The following is a 22,306-nucleotide window of genomic DNA, read 5'->3' as shown; positions in this document are numbered from 1 at the left end:
AGTAATGTTCTCCCCTGATATTGCAGCTGGAATGTCAAAATTTCACACATAGTTTGAAGATTGCACTACAGAAGGTATTTTGTTTCCAGGTGCGGGTCTAATGAAGCCTGAACTGCAAAACAAACGTGGTACACATTATTATCCTCAACTTGTGAAGAGCAGCCAAGTGTAGTTCTATATTTGTGGACCAAAGGGAATAAGCCAAGTGAACTTAACAGGGACATGCACGGTGTGTATGGGGATGGCTGTATGCACTGTAGGATTGTCTCCAGGTGTCATCCACTCTTCCAAGAGGGCCTTGTGAACCTTAATGATTCTCTATGCTCCAGGCAGCTGGTAATAACTGCAACCCCACAAGATGATGGAGCCATTGAGGCAGCAACTGTGAATGACCAGCATGTGCAGCTTCAAACCATATTGCAGCAGATCAACATTTCCTATGGGGCGATGTATGCTACTGTTCATGACACACTGAAATTTTGTAAAGTTAGTGCTCGCTGGGTGCCTAAGAACCTGACAGTCCACCAAAAGGGCCAGCAAATGATTACAAAATTGGATCACTTAATGTGTTACACAGCAGACAGGCATGACTTTCTGAAAGGAATCATCACTGGTGATGAGTCATGGGTGTACCACTATGCACCTGAAACCAAGCAGTGAAATCAGCAGTCCGCAGATGGCTACACCCCAACCAAATGGACTTCTATGAAGAGGGTATATTGAAACTGGTACCATGATGGGAGAAATCTGTTGAGATTGTTCACGACTATATAGAAAAGTAGGTAAAAGATGAAAGTTTATTTGTGATCTTATTATTTTGTTGCCTACTGAACATTTTGGTAATAAAATTACTGTTCATTACTTTCTGATCTTCCCTCGTACATCACTTACGTTTTGCTTCAGCCCATGTCAGGCTTTAAAATCCTCCAACAGCTATCTGTATATGTCATCATCAAAAATAAACCTTTTAGCTGCAGAAATGCAGTAACATCAAATAAGTGTAAAACTCTGTACATCATGAAATGATGTAAATTACGCAAATCGTTACCAACGTTAACATCCTTCACATAAATTGCTATACATCAGTGTTCTAACAGGCTGCTGACACATGAACTGAGGCTATGCCACATTCTGTTTTATTCTATTCTATTGCAAGGTCAATGGTGTACAAAATAGTATGTGGAACATGCACAAAATGTTACATTGGACAAACTGGTTGGGCATTCAGTGATAGTTTTAAAGAACATAATAGGCAGGCAGAGAGCAGTACCTCTACCTTCAGTGAATGTTTGAGAGAGAATAAACATAGGGTGAGAAACATAGATTCAACCCTTACAATATTGCCTACAGTATCTAGAAGAGGAATTATGAACATTCTCGAAGAAATAAAAATTTACAAGTACATTGAAAATGGCAGCAAGAGAGGGGAAGAAAACCAATGTGCACTCCGTGTGCATACCAGGGGGGAGTCATTCCAGATGTGGAAAGGGTCCTTCCGGATGCCATGAAGGGTATAGGGTGCACCCATCTACAGGTGGTCGCTCACGTCGGCACCAATGATGTGTGTCGCTATGGATCGGAGGAAATCCTCTCTGGCTTCCGGCAGCTATCTGATTTGGTGAAGACTGCCAGTCTCGCTAGCGGGATGAAAGCAGAGCTCACCATCTGCAGCATCGTTGACAGGACTGACTGCGGACCTTTGGTACAGAGCCGAGTGGAGGGTCTGAATCAGAGGCTGAGACGGTTCTGCGACCGTGTGGGCTGCAGATTCGTCGACTTGCGCCATAGGGTGGTGGGGTTTCGGGTTCCGCTGGATAGGTCAGGAGTCCGTTACACGCAACAAGCGGCTACACGGGTAGCAGGGGTTGTGTGGCGTGGGCTGGGCAGTTTTTTAGGTTAGATGGCCTTGGGCAAGTACAGAAAGGGCAACAGCCTCAATGGGCGCGGGGCAAAGTCAGGACATGCGGGGACCAAGCAGCAATCGGTATTGTAATTGTCAACTGTCGAAGCTGCGTTGGTAAAGTACCGGAACTTCAAGCACTGATAGAAAGCATCGAAGCTGATATCGTTATAGGTACAGAAAGCTGGCTTCAGCCAGAGATAAATTCTGCCGAAATTTTTACAAAGGTACAGACGGTGTTTAGAAAGGATAGACTGCATGCAACCGGTGGTGGAGGGTTCGTCGCTGTTAGTAGTAGTTTATCCTGTAGTGAAGTAGAAGTGGATAGTTCCTGTGAATTAGTATGGGTGGAGGTTACACTCAACAACAGAACTAGGTTAATAATTGGCTCCTTTTACCGACCTCCCGACTCAGCAGCATTAGTGGCAGAACAACTGAGAGAAAATTTGGAATACATTTCACATAAATTTTCTCAGCATGTTATAGTCTTAGGTGGAGATTTCAATTTACCAGATATAGACTGGGACACTCAGATGTTTAGGACGGGTGGTAGGGACAGAGCATCGAGTGACATTATACTGAGTGCACTATCCGAAAATTACCTCGAGCAATTAAACAGAGAACCGACTCGTGGAGATAACATCTTGGACCTACTGATAACAAACAGACCTGAACTTTTCGACTCTGTATGTACAGAACAGGGAATCAGTGACCATAAGGCCATTGCAGCATCCCTGAATATGGAAGTTAATAGGAATATAAAAAAAGGGAGGAAGGTTTATCTGTTTAGCAAGAGTAATAGAAGGCAGATTTCAGACTACCTAACAGATCAAAACGAAAATTTCTGTTCCGACACTGACAATGTTGAGTGTTTATGGAAAAAGTTCAAGGCAATCGTAAAATGCATTTTAGACAGGTACGTGCTGAGTAAAACTGTGAGGGACGGGAAAAACCCACCGTGGTACAACAACAAAGTTAGGAAACTACTGCGAAAGCAAAGAGAGCTTCACTCCAAGTTTAAACGCAGCCAAAACCTCTCAGACAAACAGAAGCTAAACGATGTCAAAGTAAGCGTAAGGAGGGCTATGCGTGAAGCGTTCAGTGAATTCGAAAGTAAAATTCTATGTACCGACTTGACAGAAAATCCTAGGAAGTTCTGGTCTTACGTTAAATCAGTAAGTGGCTCGAAACAGCATATCCAGACACTATGGGATGATGATGGCATTGAAACAGAGGATGACACGCGTAAAGCTGAAATACTAAACACCATTTTCCAAAGCTGTTTCACAGAGGAAGACCGCACTGCAGTTCCTTCTCTAAATCCTCGCACAAACAAAAAAATGGCTGACATCGAAATAAGTGTCCAAGGAATAGAAAAGCAACTGGAATCACTCAATAGAGCAAAGTCCACTGGACCTGACGGGATACCAATTCGATTCTACACAGAGTACGCGAAAGAACTTGCCCCCCTTCTAACAGCCGTGTACCGCAAGTCTCTAGAGGAACGGAGGGTTCCAAATGATTGGAAAAGAGCACAGGTAGTCCCTGTCTTCAAGAAGGGTCGTCGAGCAGATGCGCAAAACTATAGACCTATATCTCTGACGTCGATCTGTTGTAGAATTTTAGAACATGTTTTTTGCTCGAGTATCATGTCGTTTTTGGAAACCCATAATCTACTATGTAGGAATCAACATGGATTCCGGAAACAGCGATCGTGTGAGACCCAACTCACTTTATTTGTTTATGAGACCCAGAAAATATTAGATATAGGCTCCCTGGTAGATGCTATTTTTCTTGACTTGCAGAAGGCGTTCGATACAGTTCCGCACTGTCGCCTGATAAACAAAGTAAGAGCTTACGGAATATCAGACCAGTTCTGTGGCTGGATTGAAGAGTTTTTAGCAAACAGAACACAGCATGTTGTTATCAATGGAGAGACATCACAGACATTAAAGTAACCTCTGGCGTGCCACAGGGGAGTGTTATGGGACCATTGCTTTTCACAATATATATAAATGACCTAGTAGATAGTGTCGGAAGTTCCATGTGGCTTTTCGCGGATGATGCTGTAGTATACAGAGAAGTTGCAGCATTAGAAAATTGTAGCGAAATGCAGGAAGATCTGCAGCGGATAGGCACTTGGTGCAGGGAGTGGCAACTGACCCTTAACATAGACAAATGTAATGTATTGCGAATACATAGAAAGAAGGATCCTTTATTGTATGATTATGTGATAGCGGAACAAACACTGCTAGCAGTTACTTCTGTAAAATATCTGGGAGTATGCATGCGGAACGATTTGAAGTGGAATGATCATATAAAATTAATTGTTGGTAAGGCGGGTACCAGGTTGAGATTCATTGGGAGAGTGCTTAGAAAATGTAGTCCATCAACAAAGGAGGTGGCTTACAAAACACTCGTTCGACCTATACTTGAGTATTGCTTATCAGTGTGGGATCCGTACCAGATCGGTCTGACGGAGGAGATAGAGAAGATCCAAAGAAGAGTGGCGCGTTTCGTCACAGGGTTATTTGGTAACCGTGATAGCGTTACGGAGATGTTTAATAAACTCAAGTGGCAGACTCTGCAAGAGAGGCGCTCTGCATCGCGGTGTAGCTTGCTCGCCAGGTTTCGAGAGGGTGCGTTTCTGGATGAGGTATCGAATATATTGCTTCCCCCTACTTATACCTCCCGAGGAGATCACGAATGTAAAATTAGAGAGATTAGAGCGCGCACAGAGGCTTTCAAGCAGTCGTTCTTCCCGCGAACCATACGCGACTGGAACAGGAAAGGGAGGTAATGACAGTGGCACGTAAAGTGCCCTCCACCACACACCGTTGGGTGGCTTGCGGAGTATAAATGTAGATGTAGATTCTCACAACTTACTTACTGATCAAACTGATTTAAGAAATAGATGATTTCCAATCTTTTTGTTGTACAAGTTACAGAAAGTAACATAGCATAAGGATGCATTACCTTTCCCATCTGATGTGGGTTTACTGCCCTAACATTTTGTATAGAAATGTGTGTGCGTTGATAATAATAAGTATGGTGCTCACAATGGTAACATGGAAGAATCATATGTGCTTCCTCTTTTCATATTTATAAGTGTTTAGACTCTCTTATCTTATACAATTTGTTTTACCAGTTCTTCATAAATACTATGTACCAAGTTTTGTAAGTGCTCCTTGTGTTTTCAACTGCACTGCAATTTTTATACATGATAACAACACATAATTAAGTGCATTTTCTTATATTTTATTTTTGTAACTCAATTTTATCTTCTACATTTCATTTTACCTCTAGAATACGTCTTGCCTTAGTTAATTTATTTTAGCAGTCTGTTATATTGTATAATTACTTTTTACAATTTTCTTGGTAGCATTTTAAGCACTTTGGACTTTATTATTATATGTAAATACATTTTTACATAACTACAGTTCTCATATTAGAACTTGGTAGAGAGACATACCCTGTATTTGTGAAGTAGTGTCCTGTGATGTGTTGCCCTAATTTGTTGTGCTCAGCTGTTGGCCATGTCATTGGTGATGTGAAGAATGTTAATATCAGAAACATTTCAAATATTTTATGTTTCAAAATGTGCAGAGATTCATACTTGTTTGATGTTATCATATTTCTACAGTGAAACGCCTTAGTTCCGTTGATGTCATGTACGCATGTCAGAGGATTTTAAACTTTGACATATGCTGAAGCAAAACATAAATGATGTATTATTTTCACAATTTTTGTAATGTACTAGTGCCTACATGACATGTTTGTGCAGTTTTGTATATACATTCTGTGCTTCATTTTTGTATTCTTTTATCTTTTTCAGTGCTACCTGAAAATGGCCCAAAGGCCAAAATTTCAATTATGAAATAAATAACTTCTATATTCAATGAACCTTTAGCATTGCTGAAACACGTAGCATAAGCCATGTTCATTAATATGATGTCTGCAGTTTGTGTGAGATTCTCATATATCCAACCCATGGGGTTAGTAATGCTGGATCCCCACAGAACACTTTGTGCATTAAAATCTCCTAAATGGAGAAAGCTATCAGGTAGTGCAACAATAAGCTGGTGGAGGAGCTCACTGCAAATGGGCTCTTGGGTGAAATGTATAGAGAGCACACTCTGACACAACTGCTTGTAGCCTCATGGTTAAGGGCACAGTTGAGGAGTGAAATTTGTCCTTGATGAACACTACCACCTCATATTTTGCCCTGTCATTGGTTAGGTTGTCTTTCCTGTGGAGGTGCTGGTGTCCAGGTACAGGTGGACCAGTAGCTTTAAAATGTGTCTCTTGGAGGCATAGGCAGATAGTTTTATCCTGTACAAAGAGTAAAACTTTCTCCAGATATGTCCTGTATCCATCCATACTCCAGTGGTGAATGGGAGCCTCTTAGTGGTGTAGTTTCATTTTACCCCTACTTTTGCACTGGGATTGTGAGGGCTGTCTGGATCAGGTGATGAGGCACCTAGCTCCATGATGTCCAGTGGTGCCTGGAACAGCTTTGAACCCCAAAGATGAACATTTCCCTGCCCTCTTTTCCTTCCAGGAAGGTGGGGAAAGAGGAAGTAAGGTAGCACCTTTCCCTTCTGCCAGATCTGCTTGGGTTGCTATCTCTGTACTCTCTGTGCTTTGGTATGTACGAGAGCAAGCAAAGGTGTTTGGTGTCATCTGCATTGAAGCATCGACGTAGGGGACAAGTTTCTTCACCAAGGAAACAAAACTGGTGGTAATGACAGGGGATTTTATCACCTTTTATTCTATCTTGGCTTCTGTGCAAAGTATCTGCTTTGTCACCTCTATGTATTGAATTTCATGTTCCTCAGCAAACACTGGGCACTCTCAGCTCAAGACTGGGTGACTCTCAGAGCAGCTGATGTATATTGCTGGAGATGTGCAGTCAGTGTCAGATTTACGTGCAGCCCTTCCACATTCCCCACAAATCACTTCACCCCCACAACTCAGCACTGAGTGGCCATTTTGCTGGCATTTGCAGCATCTCATAGAGTTAGGTGTATAAGACTTAACCCCAATGTGGAGGAAATGTGCCACAAAGTGTTCAGGCAGTGTAGGGGAATTGAAGGTGACAGTGAAGGTGGTCTTCTCAGTCTCTCCATTAGTCTTTTGCAACCTTTGTTACACATCAACTATCTTCTGTGATGCCCACTCTTGTTGCAGCTCTGTTACATCCATGTCCATAATATCATGGCATGTGACCACACCCTTGCTTGAGTTGAGACATGTGCACATCTCAACAATGATTTGTTTATTTATTTACACATCAAGTTCCAAAGGACCAAATTGAAGAGCAAATGTCCAAGGTCATGGAACATGTCAATACATGAAATTACAACATAAAAGTAATAACATAAAAATAAATAGTTCATGAACCTGAAAAAAGTCAAGGCATAAGTTTAAGTAAACGCAATCAACAATACAACAAGAATCACCTTAATTTTTCAAGGAACTCCTCGACAGAAACAAAGGAGTGACCCATGAGGAAACTCTTCACTTTTGATTTAAAAGCACATGGATTGCTGCTAAGATTTTTTAATACTTGTGGTAGCTTATTGAAAATTGATGCAGCAGTATACTGTATACCTTTCTGCACAGGAGTTAAGGAAGTCCGATCCAAATGCAGGTTGGGTTTCTGCCGAGTATTAACTGGGTGAAATGCTTATTCTTGGGAATAAGCTAATATTGGTAACAAGAAATGATAGTAAGGAATATATATATTGAGAGGCCAATGTCAAAATACCCAGACTTGTGAACAGGGGTCGACAAGAGGTTTGTGAACTTACACCACTTATTGCCCGAACTGCCCATTTCTGAACCAAAAATATCCTTTTTGAATGGGAAGAGTTACCCCAAAATATAGTTTCATATGACGTAAGTGAATGAAAATAACCAAAGTAGAATAATTTTTGTGTGAAACAATCACTTACTTCAGATACCATTTGAATAATAAAAATGGCAGCATTAAATCTTTTAACAAGTTCCTGAATGTGGGCTTTCCATGACAGTTTACTATCTATCCGAACACCTAGAAATTTGAGCTGTTCAGTTTCACTAATCATATACCCATTCTGTGAAAATCATAGTCAACCAATTTTACTGTCTTCTGAAGATGTTCCACCTACAATGACCTGTTAGTTTGACAAACAAGGAACAATTACACAATTGTTTAATACACTTTAAGGTTCCAAGAAGCCCTTCTAAGCCTTTATGAATGTAGAATGGGGACACTTTTTCAAATGTACCCCCTTCCTCTTGATCATTAAAAGCAAATTTTGATTTACGATTCCTTGAACCACATTACTGAAGACCAACAATCAGGATGGCTAGCCTCCCTTATTCATTTTGATGAGTAGGCATGAGTACTTCCAGATGGTATATCCATCATGTTGGAGTGGAGGTAGTAAACTGATTTTCCATTGTAGTCCCAAGAGCATCTATGGAGCCCTGCCTGCATGGGCAAGGCTTATACACCTGAGGTGTAGCAGGTCCCCAGTGGCTGCCCACAAATGACTGTTCCTTCTCAACAGCCATGTAGCCCATCGGTGCACAGCACACTTTTTTGAATAGAGGTTTTTACTACCCTGGCGATCGGGGTGGGCAAGCCAAGATCCCCATTCCCTGTGACACACAACATTCCACTGCTGCACCATACAGTGCTTGCTGAAACATGTCCAGATCTTATGGTGACAGAGGACTGGCAGCCCTTACAAGTTCCAAGAACAGGAGCCCTAGGGTCACCCACACCATACACAGTAAAAAAATGCTGAGCCCCTGAGGACTCCAGTGTCTGTGCCAATGCCTACATAAAGTGTTGAACAGTAGCGAATGTTTCCTTTCCTGCAGTTCACAGTACTGTAATCAAGGTAGTAGCAGAAATAAAGGTAGTATCAACACCAGTACCATCACTCCCGCAAATACCATTGGTAATACCTGACATCTATGGCCATATGTGCATCAGTCACAGGTGACATAACTTTATCCTATCTCAGATGTAATGGAAAGGTCACTGCATTTTCTATGGCAAGTGGTTCCAGAGAAACACTGATCCTTGCCGAACATTCTGTTGGAAAGGAATTCACAATTGTAAAACTGCTGCCAGTTAAGTACATGGTGCAGTAGTCACACAGAAATCTGACAACTTTAATATTCATCAATGGAATGTGGAATCCATAATAAATAATAAAATAAATTTCATTAATCCCTTTGATAAAGATACTGTGTGTCAACAATTAATAGTGTATTATAGCAAAAAGGGTAAACAGACAGGGTACAGTAATCTGAATGCTACACATTTCAGTAATTTCCTTACTGATAGGACACAGAAAGTAATAAAGAAAATCAGCATTCACAATACAGCGACTGACCATAAGTATTTTTTTGTCTTTTGGAAGCTCATAAAAGACAGTAACTGCATTCAGTTTTTGGGCTGATTGCAGTGCAGAAATTAAGTGCTGTTAATTTCCTTGGGATAACAATTATTTCCAAACAGTGTTGAAAAGAGTGAGGAACAGCTTCAGTAATCATAGTTATAAATCAACTACAGTAATGATAAAATCTGAGTCAGTTCACCTAGCAGAATCAATGGCATATATAATCAATACACGAAACTGGAAGCAAAATTTCCATAGGCACTGAAGTTTATGCAAGTTACTCTGGTTCTTAAGAAAGATTAACTCTCAGGTTGTGACAGTGGCAGGCCTGTGCCTATAAATCCAATGTAATCAACAGTGTAAAAGCTTTATCGAATAAACAACTTGTAAATTACTTTGAAGGAAACAAAATCTTCAGTGATACTTTGGTTTCAGATCAAGCATGGATGCAGTTAATGTTACTGTGCCATTTCTAGCACAATGTATTAAGAAACTAGAAAATGGATCATTAGTCTCAAAACTTTTGACAGATCAAAATGTTTGCTATGTACTGTGTCCCATGAGATATTATTAAATAAACTGTTGTTCCAAGTCTTTACAGAAAATGCTGTGCAATTAGTGAAATCTTATATAACAGCAGATGCAGAAAGTAGTTGTTAATGACATTGAGTCCGGTTTTCTGGCAACGCACGTGGCTGATCCTCACGTTTCAGTACTGTGTCTAGTCTTATTCGTCATTATATTACTGATATGCCATATAACACAATAAGACCATCAACTTGGTGTTATTGATTTGCTGATGATCTAGTTGTTGGCATAACTTTGGAAACAAATGAGATGTTGAAATATGAAATAGACTGAACCATTGATAATATTAAGGTTTAGTGTAATGCAAACTCACTCATTTTCAACAAAGATAAAGCAAAAGACCTAAATGTTACATGGAATAATTATACATAATTGGAAAGGAATTAAGTGCTGTTAATTTCCTTGGGATAACAATTGCTTCCAGACTGTCTTTGGACAATCATATACAAAAAGAGGGTATAAAATCAGTAAATGTTTATTTCTGTTAGTATTCTGAAAAATGAGATTGACAGGAAGTGCAAAATGGCTACGCAGGAATGGCTAGAGGACAGATAAAAGGATTTAGATGCATATATCATGACAGGTGCTGACAGATGTGAAAACTACCAAACTATGAGTTTAATAAGTCATGGTTAAAAATTACTAACACAAATCCTTTACAGATTAATGGGAAAATTGGTAGAAGCTGATCTCAGGGAAGATCAGTTTGGATTCCGGAGAAATGTAGGAACATGTGAGACAATACTGACCCTATGACTTCTCATAGAAGATAGGCTACGGAAAGGAAAACCTACATTTATAGCATTTTTAGACTTAGAGAAAGCTTTTGACAATGTTGACTGGAATACTATCTTTCAAATTCTCAAGGTGGCAGGGCTAAAATACAGGGAGAAAAAAGCTATTTACAATTTGTACAGAAACCAGATGGCAGTTATAAGAGTCAAGGGGCACAAAAGGGAGCATTGGTGAGAAGGAAGTGAGACAGGGTTGTAACCTGTCCCCGATGTCATTCAGTCTGTGTATTGAGCAAGCAGTAAAGGAAACTAAAGTAAAATTTTGAGTAGAAATTAAAGTCCAGGGAGAAGAAACAAAAACTTTGAGGATTGCCAATAATATTGTAATTATGGCAGAGACAGCAAAGGACTTGGAAGAGCAATTGAATGGAATAAAGCGTGTCTCAAAAGGAGGATATAAGATGATCATCAACTAAAGCAAAACAAGGATAATGGAATATAGTCAGACTAAATCAGGTAATGCTGAGGGAATTAGTTTAGGAAATGAGACACTTAGAGTAGTAGACAAGTATTGCTATTTGGGGAAGAAATATAACTGATGATGGTCAAAGTAGGGAGGATATAAAATGTTGACAGGCAATGGCAAGAAAAGCATTTCTGAAAAAGAGAAACTTGTTAACTTCGAGTATAGATTTAAGTGTCAGGAAGTCTTTTCTGAAAGTATTTCTATGGAGTGCAGCCATGTATGGATGTGAAATATGGACAATGAACAGTTTAGAGAAGAAAAGAATAAAAGCTTTTGAAATGTGGTGACACAGAACAATGCTGAAGATCAGATGGGTAGATCATGTAACTAATGAAATGATGAGGTACTGAATGGGATTCGGGAGAAGAGAAATTTGTGGTACAACCTGACTAGAAGAAGGGATCAGTTAGTAGGACACATTCTGAGGCATGAAGGAATCACAAATTTAGTACTGGAGGGCATAATAATCATAGATGGGCCAAGAGATGAACACAGTAAGCAGAGTCAGAAGGATGTAGGTTGCAGTAGTTACTCAGAGATGAAGAGGTTTGCACAGGATATAGTACCATGAAGAGCTGCATGAAACCAGTCTTTTGACTGAAGATCACAACAACAATAGTGTTCTAGAACTGAAAGTTTTCTATTACACCATATTACATAGTCATATATTATATGGTACCATTTGGTGGAGCCACCAAAAGAATGCAACCAATATATTTAAATTACAAAAGAAGGCACTGAGGATAATATACTCATGTTGTAATCACAGTCAACTCCAAATCCAAAAGCACATTTATTATGAACACCAACATACATACAGAAGACAGCTAAACTCCTGGATTGAGTGTGCTGTTATTTATAAAAACATCAAATATAACAGAATATGGTTGTTGTGTTTGAAATGGCAATCTGCAGTACACCAGCCAATGATGCTAACCACTATGCCACATTGAATGCAGCACAGCTTGTGGCATTGTTCCCTCTCCTGCAGAAACAGCTAGCTCCTGTTTCAGAAGTTCTCATCGGAGCTGACTACAGCATCCCAGATCTAAGATCTAGATTTTGTTAATGGTCCTCTGTATGACAGCACTGCCAAATCTTCACATTCTGATCATATCCTCTTCACTACAATTAGCATCAGAGGTAACCCCTTCAGTCAAAGATTCATGGTCATAGAGCAGGTCTTTAGTTCCCTTGAATGAGAAGCCACATTGTTGACCTACGCCTCTGGACTGCAGTAGGGTTTCATACGGATGATATGGGTGATGTCTCTGTGGTATTTTCCCTTGATGAAGGGTCTTAAAGCTTGACTTTGTATGTGTCATCTGATGAATGATAAAGGATATGATTTGGCTGAAAGTAGTGTTTTAGTAACTTTTTCTGATAGTTTCACTTTTCACATAGGCATAACAATCCATACCAAGACTCATTGGCTGGTGCTTGGCATTTCTTGGTCTTTCTCCTGAGTGCTCAGGCTCCATGTCTGAGCCAGCTCTGTTGCTTCTTCAGTCCTGGTGATGGGTTGTTTCACATAGTCATTCTGAGTATCGTCCAGTTGAAATGGGAACAGCGTATCCATTGTCGTTCAGGTTCATGCTTTGCTGTGTTCTATATGAATCTCATAACAGGCAGTATTTTAACACAGTGTAGATTGAGAGTATATCTGCTGAAGTCATAGTCCTATTACTGCATTGTTACAGCACAGAATATCAAGGGATGGAAATTAGAAAAAAAATTATTAAAACTCATTCACAGTGCCTCAAGAAACCTCAAGTTACGCCACAGACTGAGATGAAAGCAGGAAGTGAGCCATTATGTTGCAAGTGTCAGTTGAAGACACTGTCTATCGAGTAAGGAATAAGCATTCAGCAGAAAAGAGGACAGAAAACAAAAGGAAGCAAGACAAACATATGTGCGAGCTCCAAAGACATGTTGCAAGAAACAGTATCTATTTCATAAGAGCACATAGTGAGAGACCAACACAGCAATTAATGATCTGTTAAGTGAATATGTCAGAATAAGGAGGATGCATTCAGTTGTTATCTACCAAACTTTGCATCATAGCCTCATGCTAGGTCCCTTTAAGTAATCTAGCTCTCCAGCTCTTGTCATTAGTTGATCATTGGGGTCAACGACATTCACAGTAATAGCACTTGATTCCATGGTTGCAACAGAGTAGTGAATCTATTTCCTAGATGATCCAGCACAGTCAATGAACTCACCAAAGATGTACTCATAAGAATGGCCTTCACTGGAGGAACCTCATGCTGCTTGCCACCTGCCATCTACTGATGGAGAAACTGACTGTCTCCCAACAACACATCACAGAGTGCTCCCAATAGCAGACTTCAACAAGGAAGCCAGTGACAGGGCCTCTTGGGTCCACGTTCCTTTTCAATACTAAGGTGCCTCCGCATGCTAAAGCCTTCCACAGGTAGGGAGGAGATCAACCAATCACACGACTACCAACACCAGGTTATCGCGGATGCATCGTCACAAGTCATAATAGAATTCTGGTGTGAGAACCGCATCACACTGGGTAGCTGCCGCCCCATTCACCTGTAGCTGCAGTGCTGACAAGGTCACTGACACCACCTCCTGGGCATGCAAATGATGAACTGACTCAACAGACATTAGCTTGAATCCAACATGTGGCTGAATTAGCACAGCCAAGGCTGCTGCAGAACAAGAACTTGTAAACACTGTGAATAAATTACTGGACTTTAATACTGTTTCACTGGTGTTGTTGACACTTCACAGGTCCCAAGTAGCTATCTTAACTTAACACAGAGGTGTCTCCACTCAGCCCTCTTTAAATTAGTGCCAGAAGTTCACGCTGATGCTGCCATCAGGGGATTTGGCATCAGAAGTGCTCTACTTCAATGCGTGGAATTTGCAGGCAGTGGTCTGCATCTACAATGGTCACACATCACAATTTCTTTCACTTGGGTTGTGGTATGGCTGAGTTTAGGTGTATTGATGGGCGTACTGTGTTCAAAGTATCTTTTGTGAAACCTACGAAACCTGTTGATTTATCACAATTTAGAGGAAATTGTAAACAGACATATTCGCTACCAGTGAGATGTACTATTTGTAATTTAGCAGATCATAGTGAGCCATATACTAAGTTCGTACCAGCAACTTGTCCTTCTTGTAGACGGTGTGGTCTTGCAGCAGATGAGTGTTGTGAGTGTCACCAGGCAATGATCAGGCAAAAGAAGTAGCTGAATCTAGTGTTGTACAGTGTAAGTTGTATTTTTCTTATCTGGTATATGGTGCTCTGTTTGAAGCACATATTTCCAGTGTAAAATTAAGTTAGTTGTAAATTGCACAAAAGTGAGAGTATGACTGCTCTGACGGAGCAAGTGTCACAGTTGTTAGAGGAAAATGGTCAACAAAAGTTATGTCATAATGAATTGATGATTCAATTAGAATCTTTGCGGGCTGCACAAGAGTGACAGTCAGGTTTGAGTGAATTGAAGTCAACAGTAGCAATGCCCCATTTTTCAGTAGATCCTTCAGTAGCTAACCTAATCACACACTTCTCCACCAGAACAACAGAGGACAATGGCAGTCACTGATGATGAATTGGCTGCAGCCAGAATGAGTAATTGGTCAGATGAAACTACTATACAGATGGCCAATTTACATCTTACAGGTGAAGCCAAGATATATGCAAAGTATTGAGAAATGCTGAGCAAGGAAAATATATTTGAACAATTAGCAGAAGGTTCATACCAGAAATACCATAAGCAGAATAGTGCTAGGTTTTTTAGAGAAAAGTTGCATTTGTTCACATAGAAGGCAAATTAGACTGTAAAGACTTCTTCTGACAGAGTCTATAAAGTATATGTGCAAACATATGACTTGACAGCAAATCCAAAAGCTGATCATGTCATACTCAGGGAGGTAGGAAACAGCACTCTCGATGAGTTTTAGTGAGGAATTTCTGCAGAGTTTTCATCGAGAGTATGAATGGAAAATCAAGAGTATTTGTCTACAGCACTATGTATAGCCATGACCCTGCAAGAAATAGATGTTGCTACATGAGTATGCAGTGATAAACGAATTTTGGCTTCTGAAGAACATTTTTATAATTGTAGGAGGAAAGGACATTTGAAGGCACAATGCAATCAGTCACAATGTTACAGATATGGGCATTTTGACAACAAGGCAAATGATAATGGGACTAGGAAGCCAGGTAATGGAAACGAGCAATGGAAAACATTGAGCACGAACAATGTGTATCATCCATCAGAAAACATTCCCAGAAAGGCAGAGTACTGCAGACACTAATACAGATGCTGATTGCTGTTCTATAGGATTTGTAAATGGTAAATACATAATCAGTTTAGACCTCATGGGTAGGAGGAGACTAGGGACTCCAAGGTATAAACTGCATGGAGTTGGAAATAATTATTTCGTATGACTGGGGACAGCAAAGCTCATTTTTAGGATTGGAACTACACAGTTTCATGAGCATATGGAAGTGTTGCAAACTGTGGTATAAGGATATTCTTGATTCTCTGGCTTGACTTCCTCGATAGCCATCATGCAAAAATTAATCTTTTTGCATCCCAAAATTGAACTTGGTGGGAACTTGTGTTTAATGACTCCAACAGCTGTTAATGTTCCAATGTCAAACGGTACACTGATTGCAAGGGTGTTACCAACTGAACTGTGCACATATGCATTAAAGATAATTACATATGACAAAATACCTGTTGTTACAAGTAGTTAGTATGGGTATCAGTAGACACCAATGTCCCACAGCAGAGATTATGTATGGTTGAGCCACTCCAGAACAATGAAGCATTAGACGAAATGCATTGTTTTATATGAAGAAATCTGCATGTGTAACCTACATTAATGGAGAACTGATGATTCTGGCAGTATAGCTTGACATTATAATTTATAACTTTGGGGCAAGTAAAGTGAATCTTCTGAGAGGATCAACTATAGTGAGGTTAGAGATACTAAAGGGCAAGGATATCAATGGATCACAAGGTCACTGAAGCATCAAACAAACTGTTAGTGTAACTGTCAAGGTTCGTCAACAACAACATGTGTGCATTGTGGTGCATAGGGATAGCACATGGTCAGCAAATATTGTTATTGTACCTAAAAAGTCAGCTGACAGTAATCAAAAATACCGATTTTGTTGTGACTACCATTACCTGAACACACAAACCACAACAGATGCATATCTGATCCCGAACATCATGGATGCATTAGACAGTCTTGGAAGATGTAAACAACAATTGATCTTAGAAATGGTTATCACCATCTGGAAGTGCTTCCTGAAGACAGCCCCAAGATAGCTTTCACAACACCTTCAGAACATTTCCAGTATCAAATTATGTCGTTTGGATTGAAAAATGCTGCTGCTACATTCTAATGCTTGTTCAATGGGGTACTTTGTGGATTAAAATCAAGAATATGTACAGTATACCTTGACATTATAATTGTCTATTTGGAACTATCAGAGATCATGATATACATCCAGATGAAGTATTTAGTAGACTGAGAGCAGCACACCTTACACTTAGAGTGGAGAAATGCCATTTTGCTCTGAGACAAGTAAGTTATCTTGGGCATATTATCAGTCAAGACAGAGTAAGGATGGATCCTCAACTTATTACTGCAGTATGTGGTTCTCTGATGCCACAAACTACTAAACAATTACAGTTGTTTATTGTATTATACAATTATTATCATAAATTCATGAAAGGATTTGCTGAAATTGCACAGCTGTTAACTATGTTACTATGAAAAGGTGTTACTTTTCAGTGGACAACACAGTGTCATGAAGCATTTGATAAGCTGAAGGAGATATTGTCATCAGATCCTATGTTAATATTCTCTGACTTTGAACAAGAGTTCGTACTTGCATGTGATGCATACAAAAATGCTTTTGGGCTGTGTTTTAAGTCAGATTGTAGATGGGACAGAACATCTACTGGCTTATTCTTACACACAATTGAATAAAGCTGAGGGCTGAAACTAATTATTTAACAACTGAAAAAGAAATGTAAGCAGTTATTTACAGAATCTCTTGTTTTTGTTGTTACTTGTATGGTCACAAATTCAAATTGATTACAGACCATGTGCCTTTAAAATGATTGGGGTTGAAAGATCGATCAAGATGATTAATGCGCTGGGCATTAAAATTAAGTGAGAGCAATTATGAAGTAATTCATAGCCAGGAGTCAAACTCACAAATGCAAATATGCTAGGTAGGAAGATAGCAGTTTTACAGGCAGTAGGTGGAAGTTAGGAAGATTGGACAAAGCACAATTGCCTGAAAGTGAGTGTTAATTGTTTTCAATGCAATCTCAGTTTGAAATTCAAGAAGGCTTGATATGAAGATCAACAAAGTGTGGACCTCACTGGTTACTGCAGCATTCAGAACAGAAGTATAACATCAAGCACATGACCATGTCCTATTGAGTCATGGAGGGAAAAGAACAACTGACAGACATGTAGCTCAAATGTAGAACAATATGTGAAAACCTTTGTCCCATGTGCACAAAGAGCCGATAGGAGTCATCAGAAAATTCGGTTACAGAGACTATCAGAAGCTGATAAACAATTTTCTATGTTAGTATCGGATGTTTTAGGATCTTTTAATAGAGTAAAAGCAAGTAATAAATATGTCCTTATAATATTACATCATTTTTCACAATATGTAGTTATGGTCACCATCCCAGAGCAGAAGTTGATTACAGTAGCACAGACCATGGCAAACAACTGGTTACTGTAATTTGGTGCCCCAGAAACCATTATTACAGACCATGGTACTAATTTTCCATTCAAACAAATGAAACAGTTATATCTATTCTGAAAATTAAGAATCTATGACATATCTGATCTTCAAGTGAATAGGTGGACAGAATGTGTTCACCATACCTTATCCAAAATGTTAAACCATTACATAAACTCGCAGTTTTCAGAGTGGGACATATATTTAAGTTTTGATTTCAGCGTCTATAATTCAAAAGTTCATACTGGAATAGGCCTCTCACTGTACGATGTAGTGTATGGGCATTGGCAAAGGGTAAAATATGCTAACACGAAAGCTTTAGAGAAGCAAGAACATACTGAGCAATGGACAAGCAAACTGCCACAATACAGAATAGGATAGTGGGTATTAATAGCTAATCCAGGGCAAAATGAAACAGTTCTTAACAAAACATGATGGGTTTTACCAAGTTATTGGACTGACTTTGCCAGTCAATGTTAAATTACAGTTGCCAACTACAGCTTCCATAGTCAATGTAAGTGGAATCAAACCATATAAAGCTGAGACTGAACTATTGGCACAGATTCCTTCAACTATCACAGAGAAAGAAGAATTACCGTGGCAAAAGGAACATCAAAAAAATGTTACTTATGCACTTGAGTCTAGAAAATAGCATAAATTTCATGTAAATATATATGTGGTATTTGTTACTCACATATGTTAGCCTTAATTTTCTTTTCTTCTCACATGCTGTGTTTATGTACTTGTATAAAGGAGGGAGGGGATAGACAGTGCTTCATTTCCTCTCAGAGGGCGTACCAGGATGTTATCCGGGAAACTTTTACTGAGTATAGTACTCCCATACTAAGCAGAGAATTTTATTTGTAGGCAGTCAAATGTTCTGCTAATGAGTCCAGATCCATGGTCACATTTATGTGAAAGTAAGATTATTAACAAAGAGATAGATGGGCTGGCCAGTACTTACCTCAGCTCAGTACAGCCGATAGATACACATAAAACAGAACTGAAAATTTACATTCCTAGCTTTCGGAACTTTGTTCCTTCATCAGGGAGGAGAGAGGGGAAAAAAGGGAAGAAGGGAAAGTGGATTCAGTTACTCACAACCCAGGTTATGAAGCAACAGGGAAAGGTAAACAGGGAGGGTAGCCATTCCCTGTTGCTTCATAACCTGGGTTGTGAGTAACTGAATCCACTTTCCCTTCTTCCCTTTTTTCCCCTCTCTCCTCCCTGATGAAGGAACAAAGTTCCGAAAGCTAGGAATGTAAATTTTCAGTTCTGTTTTATGTGTATCTATCGGCTGTACTGAGCTGAGGTAAGTACTGGCCAGCCCATCTATCTCTTTGTTAGTATTTGTTTCACATCTTATATGAGATTTTCCATTAATCATTTAAAATAAGATTATTGGAAGATATGCAAAACTTAAAACTCTTGATGAGAAATTGAGGACTCAGTTGCAACAGTTAACAGAAGTAATACCAAGAATGCTAATACATCTTAGGTGCAGGAAGGAAACTGCTAGGAACTGTGTTTGGAACAGCAGTTAATATCACAATTTTAAACAGAGCACTTGGAAATGTACAAGAGTCAGTGGAAGATACAAAGGCAAAACAGACTGGCACACACCATGTATAGGAAACATGGAGCAAGGCATACTCAGCCTCACTAAAACAGTACGGAACTTAATGATAGAATTAGAACAATATGTGCAGAACACCAGGAATGTCTTAAATAGTGATCTAGAGAAAACACAAAGCTGAGCAAACCAGATAAGAATGTGGGAATAGCTACATTATTAGAAACCTTAGCAGATGGATTAGACAATGCAAAGATTGAGGTCAAAACTTAGCATGAAGTAGTCCATCAGGCTACTCATGAACAATTGAGTGCAATGTTATTAACACTCTAAGCGCCAAGCCCGTAAAATTTACGGGCCTGGGATCGCGCGAAAATCACCAAGCCCGTAAAATTTACGGGCCGCTACATTTAATTTCATTCAAAACACTGCAACGTTATTTCTACGGGTTTGGCCAGCGCTATACGTTTTTCAGATGTTTATTAACAAAATGCGTCCATAGATGTCACGGCAGCGCTGTAATTCATGTTAAAACTTATCTTTGCGTTCTCAGTCTGTATATCATTCAGTTGTTTGTCATCATGTTTCGGCGCGGTTTATCAGACGCAGAAATTGCGGATTTGATCAATCATAGCGACACTCTGGATAATGTAGAGAGTGATTCAGACGATTCTGAATGCAATGGTGTGTTTGAAGGTACGTATTTCCGAATTTTCCACGTAATTGTGCAGTACGCACATATCTGTTGAACATGTGTAAACGATGTATGTAGTTACACATAATGTGATATTCTTTTTAGAAGACGAGATTGATGACAGTTTGTCTTCAGATGAAGACGAGAATGATGTTGAAGGTGTTGCTTCAAATCCAGCAGCTGTGCCGTATCCGAAAGACAGTGAGTGGACTGCAGTTGACACCTACCGACCTCTGCCTGTCAACACGACACCCAGGCAGATACTAGTGGATATTGATGAGTCGAGTTCTGTACTGGATTGCAGTAAAGTGTTCCTTACTGACAGTGACGTAAATGAACTCAAGAGACAGACAAATTTGTATGCATCACAGACAATACAGAAGAAAAGAAGAGGAAATAATCTGAAGCCCCATTCAGTTTTGAGTTCGTGGAAGCCAGTGACTATAAGTGAGATGAGGCGTTTCTTGGGTATTATTTTCCACATGTGTGTTTCGAAAAAGCCCAAAATTGCGGACCATTGGAGCACTAATCCTGTTCTTAGTTGTAACTTTTGTCCCCATGTCATGAGCCGTTTGCGTTTCACTCAGATACTGTCATGCTTGCATCTTGTTGACAATTCAAATCAGAAAAAACCAGGCGAAGATGGATTTCATCCACTTTACAAAGTTTTGCCATATTATAATAATTTGAAGGAGCGATGTATCCAGGCATATCGTCCCTCAGAAAAAGTGACAATTGATGAAGGAATTTGCCCATTTCGAGGTCGTGTGAGTTTCCGTGTTTACATGCAAAATAAGCCTCATAAGTATGGACTGAAAGTATATGCTGTTGCTGAAGCCAGTAGTGGCTATGTTGTAAATTTTGAAGTTTATGCTGGTAAGCATATTGTTGACAATTCTTCGTCTGCGGTTATTTTGCGATTGTTGTCTGACAGCAGCTTGCTGAACAAAGGCCACACTGTGTATTTAGATCGATTTTATTCCAGTCCAGAGCTATTTCAGCAACTGGCAGAGAAAGGCACTGGAGCTGTTGGTACTGTGAACAAATCCAGGAAAGGATTGCCTAAAGATTTAGTATCTGCTACGCTGAAAAAGGGCGAAATGTCTTTTCGGCGTAAAGATAATGTATTGGCAATGAAGTGGAAAGATAAGAGAGATGTGTATACATTGTCTACAAGGCATCAAGCAACATTTGGTACGCATACTAAGAGAAATGGGTCTGTAGTATTGAAACCACTTCAGGTACTTGATTACAACCTCAATAAAATTGGAGTGGATATTGGAGACCAACGCCTGCAGTACAATCCGTTCCAGCACAGAACTGTGAAATGGTGGCGAAAATTATATTTCCATTTGCTGCTTATGGGAGTATCAAATGCATTTTGGCTGTACAATGCAGTGCACAGGAAGAAAATTACAATAACAGACTTTATAACAGTGCTTGCAGTTCAGCTTGTTGAAGACGACACACTTGAATTCATTCCAAGAAATGAAGGAACTGTAGGTCGGCTAACAAAGAGACATTTTTTGCAGCACATACCTGCAACTACTAAGAAGTATGCTGCTCGTGTGTGTCACGTGTGCAGTTCCAGGAGCAAGAAACAGAGTGGCAAGGCTTCTCGCAAAGAGACACGATACGAATGTGAACAGTGTGGCGTTGCACTCTGCCTGGAACCTTGCTTTAAAATTTTCCACACTAAAAAACAATATGATTCTGTGTGAAATTTATATGTAATACTGTATACTATCAGAAACATGTAATGTAGTGCCACAATTTTGGTTAAAAATAAATCACAATTGTATTCCCTTATTCGTATGACTTTTTCTAAATTCTTAAAACATCTAAGTGATTTCTATAACTGTACCTTAAAGCTGTGCATTGTAAAGTAGTTTCTTTCACTCAGAATTAAAGTAGAAATGTGCAGCTTCAAGATGGTACCAAATTTGCCACAATCCAAACAGTAGATTTGATGCAGTAATTTTTTTAATATTGGTAAAATTGCCCGGTTTCTAGGGACGGGTGCATAAAATAGGCCTGGTACAGAGAGTGTTAAATCTACAGTATATTTTGATGGCATTACATAAAGCACAAAGAGACTTTCCAGGGGATTATAATGTGTTGTGCCTAT

General features: G+C 39.6%; 1 protein-coding gene across 1 annotated transcript; it reads left to right on the top strand.

Moving 5' to 3' along the window:
• Positions 1-20,246: 20,246 nt before the first annotated feature.
• LOC124722567 (piggyBac transposable element-derived protein 4-like) lies at positions 20,247-21,899 on the top strand. Its single transcript, XM_047247707.1, has one exon. The coding sequence runs from the start codon at positions 20,247-20,249 to the stop codon at positions 21,897-21,899; it is 1,653 nt and encodes a 550-aa protein (XP_047103663.1).
• Positions 21,900-22,306: the final 407 nt, after the last annotated feature.

The sequence above is a fragment of the Schistocerca piceifrons genome, chromosome X, assembly GCF_021461385.2.
Source record: "Schistocerca piceifrons isolate TAMUIC-IGC-003096 chromosome X, iqSchPice1.1, whole genome shotgun sequence".
Taxonomy (NCBI): Eukaryota; Metazoa; Arthropoda; class Insecta; order Orthoptera; family Acrididae; genus Schistocerca; species Schistocerca piceifrons.
This window is presented reverse-complemented; position numbering and strand designations above follow the sequence as displayed.

Bases quoted from the DNA above. Each gene is read 5' to 3' on its own strand.
- LOC124722567 (XM_047247707.1), top strand. From the start codon at position 20,247: ATGTATGTAGTTACACATAATGTGATATTCTTTTTAGAAGACGAGATT.